The 5,703-nt window shown below is 46.0% G+C and overlaps 1 protein-coding gene across 3 annotated transcripts in view; it reads left to right on the top strand.

Annotated features, from left to right (window-relative positions):
• The window catches only part of Ndufaf6 (NADH:ubiquinone oxidoreductase complex assembly factor 6), a 24,901-nt gene extending 20,488 nt beyond the window's left edge, over window positions 1-4,413 (top strand). For all 3 annotated transcript variants that reach the window (XM_021160496.2, XM_021160498.1, XM_029476644.1), the window contains 2 exons: window positions 1,990-2,046; window positions 4,239-4,413. In XM_021160496.2, coding sequence (XP_021016155.1) covers window positions 1,990-2,046; window positions 4,239-4,367 — 186 coding nt within the window. In that variant the 3' untranslated portion in view covers window positions 4,368-4,413. The remainder of the gene's footprint in view (window positions 1-1,989; window positions 2,047-4,238) is intronic.
• Window positions 4,414-5,703: the final 1,290 nt, after the last annotated feature.

Below are 5,703 nucleotides of genomic sequence, written 5' to 3'. Positions count from 1 at the left end.
AAAAAAAAAAAAAAAAAAAAAGAGGATCATCTCACCTCCTGGCTCAGAGTATTATTAAGATGAATGAGCTATCATACAAGGAGTTAATAATGGTGCCTGCCACACAGTAAGTGCAGTATCAGTTAGTTCTTGTCACCAGCAAGTAGAGCTGTGAGTATTATAGTAGAAAGCTCATGGAGCTGGGGTTCTGTTTGTTTCTGTTGCTTTTGGTTTTTTGAGACAGGGATTTGCTATTTAGCGTCATTAGGAACTTCATTGGAGTCTACACTAGCCTTGAATTTGTGATCCTCTTTCTTCAGCCCCTGACGTGCTGAGTGAGATGATGGATGTGTGCTACCAGCCTGACCCTGGAAGTGTGTGAGACAAGAAAGATTGGGAGCTGGCAGAAGAGTGTCTCATCACATCTGGCCACACACAGCTTAGTCCTGGACACCTGACTGGGGCTTCTCAGGAACTAAGAAATGACAGACAGTGAAAAAACAGTAGAGACACATAGAGAGCAAGAATCAGGTGGTCTGTGCTCGCTCTGATAGAGGGCAACTACTGCTCACCTGGAAACTCGGTGTTTATCCTGTGCAGCAGCAGGAGGAAGGGTTCGCTAGTCTCAGTCTTGGCCCTGGAACATCTGCACATTGTGTCAACATTTGAACACAGACCAGGGGAAGGTTTTTGTCATTTCTCTGAGCCTGACTCAGGGAAAGCTTTGTCATTCCCGTGGGTCTGCGGTGCTGGTGGGAGGACTTGACATGGCTGTGCTCATGCTAATAACACCCAGAGCTTCCTACACGTAAGATTTACTTCCAAAAAGGAAAAGGTGTTTGGAGAGATATGCATGTGTGTGTGTGTGCCAACAGCCACTGTGACACTTGATAACTGACTGACTGTGACAAGATGGTGAGGAGAACAAGTAAAGGCTGCACAGTGTTCACTAATGTGGTAGGTGGACCACACTAGTCCCCGTCAGTGCAAGACCGTGAGTGGTTTGCTTGGTGCTCATCTTTGGTTATAATTCCATTTGAGGTGGGTGACAATTAGGGAGATGGGCTGCTGGAGAATGCAGGATTGTGACTTTGGCAGGTCAGAGTTGGAGTCACCAAGTGAGAGGTTACTGTCAATGCTGTAAGTCCAGATGTTGCTCAAGGAGTGTGCCTCCAGATGAGGATGGGGGACAGGGGTGTGAGGCCATGCCCATTCTTCAGCTTGAAGACAGGGCCATTTATTAGGAAGAAGCTAAAGAGAAGAACAGGAGAACTGGGACGCCCCATCCTGAGAGAACCAGCATTCCTGAGCTGCGGAGAGGCTGAGAGAAAGGTGACCATGGCGTAGAGCACTATGGATGGCTGTGGAGCGATCTGAGTATGCTGTCAGGAGTAAAACCACAGTGTGCAGTCAGGAAGTGGAGGCAGGGTGTGCTCTTCCTGGTGTAACAGACAATGTGGATTGGAGTCTCTATTATAGAAAAAGACCTAGAAAGTGTCGGTCTGGCAAATGCAGAATGATAGCATCAGCTGGAGTGCACCAGGTGGATCAGAGTGTGGGAGAGCCAGGAGTCAGGCTGAATTGGGATTACAGGTTAAATGAAAAGACATTTGCATTGCCGGAATAGCTGATGCCTGATCACTAGGGACCTAATCAGGATGAAAGTGAAATAATGGAATAAAGATGTGAATGAATCAGACAGAGGCAGACCCACTAGAGAGGGTCATCTGTGCATCTGAACAGGAGGCTGTCTAAGCAGAGTTAGTGTGAGGTGTGGTGAGGGAGTTGGGCAATGCCACAGCTAAGCCGAAAGATAGCGGGAGGGGCTTTGATAAGAGAGAGTTGGTTTTTTTTCTAAATCCATGAGTCCTTGAAGCTAGACTTGGGCAGCAGGAGATGAGCTGTTTTCTTGCTTTTCTGAGAGGCCTTTGTCAAGCCACTGCTGCTTTGTGGTCTCAGGGAGGCTGTTTCTGAAGCTTTCCAACCAGTTTCTTTCCTTCTTCCCCTAAGGCGAGGTCCTTCCACAGAAGCGTGCCTGCGGAAGCGTTTCCTGCTTTTCTTCAGACGGTGAGTGCTTCAGTGGAGAAGGCTGGGTGCCTAGTGAGCAGACTGGGGCCATTTCTTGGGTCTCGTCAAGCCTCTAGAGTACTTCTTTTGATTCTGTTTCCCTACCTCATGGTGGCTTGATTAGTCTATGATGGCACATGGGTTTTCTGTGATATGGTCAGCACAGGCTCTGCAGCCAGGCTAGCTTGTCTTTACTCCACTCTGTCTCTTTCTAGCCTTGGGGCCTTAATTTCTTTAACCCCTGTGTTCCTCAATTGTACTCAGTAAAATGAGAATTACAAAAGGAACCACCTGGTTGGAGTGTCTCCATGGTAACCTGACCATGCAGTAGTGTCAGCTCACTGGGCATTGCTGAGCTGGTTGTATTGAAAGAACCTGAAAACACTGTTTAAAAGGTAGTTTCCTGGGCTCAAATTCCCTTCCTGTGAGATAGCTCAGCAGGTAACGGTGTTTCTTATATAAACCAGCTGTCTGAGTTTAACCCCCAGAAGGCGCTCAGAAGTAGGAAGGAAGGGACCCCACAAAATTCTTAGCTGTATGGTCAGGGAGGTTCCAGGGAGTGAAGGTGTTTATGGTACCATGTTGATCGGGAGCTCATGGTGTAAGAAGATGTAAGAAGAGAACTGGCTCCTCTGATCTCTACACACTGCATAATACACAATGAAAACAGTCTAGAAGGAGAGAAAGACAGAGGCCTCATTCATTCTTGACCCCGCCCAGGGGTATGCTGCAGAACTCTAGGGGGCGCTGTGGATGTTGTCCGAGAAGGGCTGGGGGCCTCAGAATCATGGAGTGCAAACTTAAGTGAATTTGGGGGGGGGGGGGTGTTCGAGATATATGTATAGCCCTGGAACTCACTTTGTAGACCAGGCTGGCCTCGAACTCAGAAATCCGCCTGCCTCTGTCTCCCGAGTGCTGGGATTAAAGGCGTGTGCCACCACGCCCGGTTCTCGATTTTTGGTTTTATAGAGTAGTTTAAGGGCAGGCGCGTAGTTCAGTTACAGTGTAATCCTGTGAGGAATGCCAGTGCCTGGGCGGTAGACAAGAGGAAACTGTAAATTAGCCAAATCAACAGACAACCAAAAATTAAAGAATACTGTGCAATTCCTGTCTTTCCTTAATCCTTGCGTGATAGGTGCTGGGTAGGGTGACTTTTATAGGGACCTGTGATTAGTCTTTTTGTCCAAAAAAATCTTGTTTTCTAGCAAGAACAAAGAGACTCATTAAACTTCAACAAATAATTTTTTAAAAGGTCAACTTTAGGGGCTGGGGAGATGCGCAGTGGTTAAGAACACTTGCTGCCCCACATCAGGCAGCTCATGGTCAGCCATAAAGCCAGCTCTGATCTGATGCCCTTCTTGCTATTGCAGGTGCTGTGTGGTGCCCCATAAATAAATACACCTTAGAAAACGAACAGTCAGCTTGAGCACAGCACACCGAATTTGGAGATGTTTCATAGTCCTTGATTAGTTTTTCTGTTTGTGATGGTGCACACTGTAATTCCACTACTCCAGAAGCTAAGGGAAGGTGCTTGGGTATTTGAGGCCAGTCTGGGATGCCTGCTGATATTTAAGAAGACTGTTAGGAGCCGGGCGTGGTGGCGCACACCTTTAATCCCAGCACTCAGGAGGCAGAGGCAGGCGGATTTCTGAGTTCGAGGCCAGCCTGGTCTACAGAGTGAGTTCCAGGACAGCCAGGGCTACACAGAGAAACCCTGTCTTGAAAAACCAAAAAAAAAAAAAAAAAAAAAAGAAGACTGTTAGGAAAAAAAACAATTACTTTTTTTTTGGTCTTGGCATCAGACGCATGCTCTCACAGATGCTGGTCATCCCATTACCAACCTACTTCCTAGCTGGACATCTTCTTTCCTAGTGCCTCAGAAACAGCAGCACAGTTTCCCCAGTGCTTAGGCCTTGGGCAAAACATTCTATGTACGATCAACAGAGGCCTGGTGTTCATAGCTTTAATGCTTGTACTTTTTCTTTGAAACATGGACTTTCTAACTATGTAGCCCAGGTTGGCCTCCATTTTAATCATTTAGCACAGGCTGGCTTCAAACTCATGGCAGTTCACCTGCTTCAATTTCCTGAGTGTTGGGATTGCGGGTGTGACCATCGTGCTGGGCTGCACTTTTCTCTTTTTAGGAAATGGGATCATTTTATGATCTAGTGACCGCTGCTCTCTTTCTCCAGGTTTCTCTAGAGGACTACTTAAAGAAAATCCAGCGAGTAGACTTTGATATATTCCATCCGTCTTTACAGCAGAAGAACACGTTACTTCCATTATCTTTGTATATTCAATCATGGAGAAAAAGATACTAAAATGATTTTATGTTGCTCATACTGATTTACTTTTAGTTTATTGGTTTAAAAAATGTGTGGTCTGAGTTTTTTTTTAAAAAAAACATTAAAAGCTAACATGTGTGTGTGTGTGTGTGCGCTCACGTGTGCACGCGCGCGCGCCTTTGTCAATTTATGTGCAAGAATCCACAGAGGCCAGAGGGTGTCAGATAACCACGGAACTGGAGTCACTGGTGGTTGTGAGCCACCTGATGTGGATACGGGAACCTCTGTAAGAGTTCTTAACCACTAAGCCAGCTTCCCAGCCTTGGAAACTAACATTTTACTTAAGGAGAAAGGCACTGTTGCTCGGGTTAAGGTAGCTCACAGATCAGCTGCAGAACTTCAGTGGGGCTGGGATGCCAGACGGGGCTGCTGAGCCATTACTGGGAAGTTGAGATCCTAGGAAGAGCCGGGTGGGAGGGAAAGGCAGTCACCTTCCCGTGTCTCATCCTTAGGATTCAAAGGGGAAAGGGTTTAGGACCACACTGTACCATGCTGGCATGAGATGCTCCGTGGAGCTGCAAGATGTATTTTTAGAGCATGAAAATGAACTTTTAAGTCTAAGTGGTTGTTAAGCTGTATAACCCTAATGCTAGTCTTCCTAACCAAAAATGTATCCATAGTGATGAAAAACCTTGGAGTTTAAGATAAAGCAGCTGCTCATCACAGTTGGAGCCGTATTTAACTTCTTTCTGGGTAGTCTGGAAGCTTGCGCTTTCTTACTAACCCCAGCTGACTGAACCACAGCCTTGGTTGTTCAGCATTAGCTCGGCTGTGACTAAAACTCTTTATCAGTGGGAGTTATACTAACAGGATTGCTCTGAGCAGCCATCAAGAGGTTGTGCATTTTGTTTGTTTGCTTTTTTGAGGCAGGATTTACTTTGTCTGACTTGGCTACCCTAGAACTTGCCAGGTAGACTAGGCTGGCCTTGAACTTCTAGAACCTCTGCTTCAGGGATTAAAGGTGTGTACCACTACACCCAACAGGAAATGTGCATATTTTAAAAGATTTATTTCTTATTACTGTAGCTGTCTTTAGACATGCCAGAGGATGGCGTCAGATCTCATTATGGATGGTTGTGAGCCATCATGTGGTTGCTGGGATTTGAACTCAGGACCTTCGGAAGAACAGTCAGTGCTCTTAACTGCTGAGCCATTTCTCCAGCCCTAGAAATGTGCTTTTTTAATTTATTTTATTTATTTACTTATTTTGTTTTTCTCTAGACAGTATTTCTCTGTGTAGCCTTAGCTGTCCTGGAACTTGCTCGAACTCAAAGATCCACTTACTTCTGCCTCCAAAGTTCCAGGAGTCAAG

This window comes from Mus caroli, chromosome 4 (genome assembly GCF_900094665.2).
Source record: "Mus caroli chromosome 4, CAROLI_EIJ_v1.1, whole genome shotgun sequence".
In the NCBI taxonomy this organism is placed as follows: Eukaryota; Metazoa; Chordata; class Mammalia; order Rodentia; family Muridae; genus Mus; species Mus caroli.
Note: the sequence above shows the minus strand (reverse complement) of the source record. Positions and strands in the feature narration are given on the sequence as shown.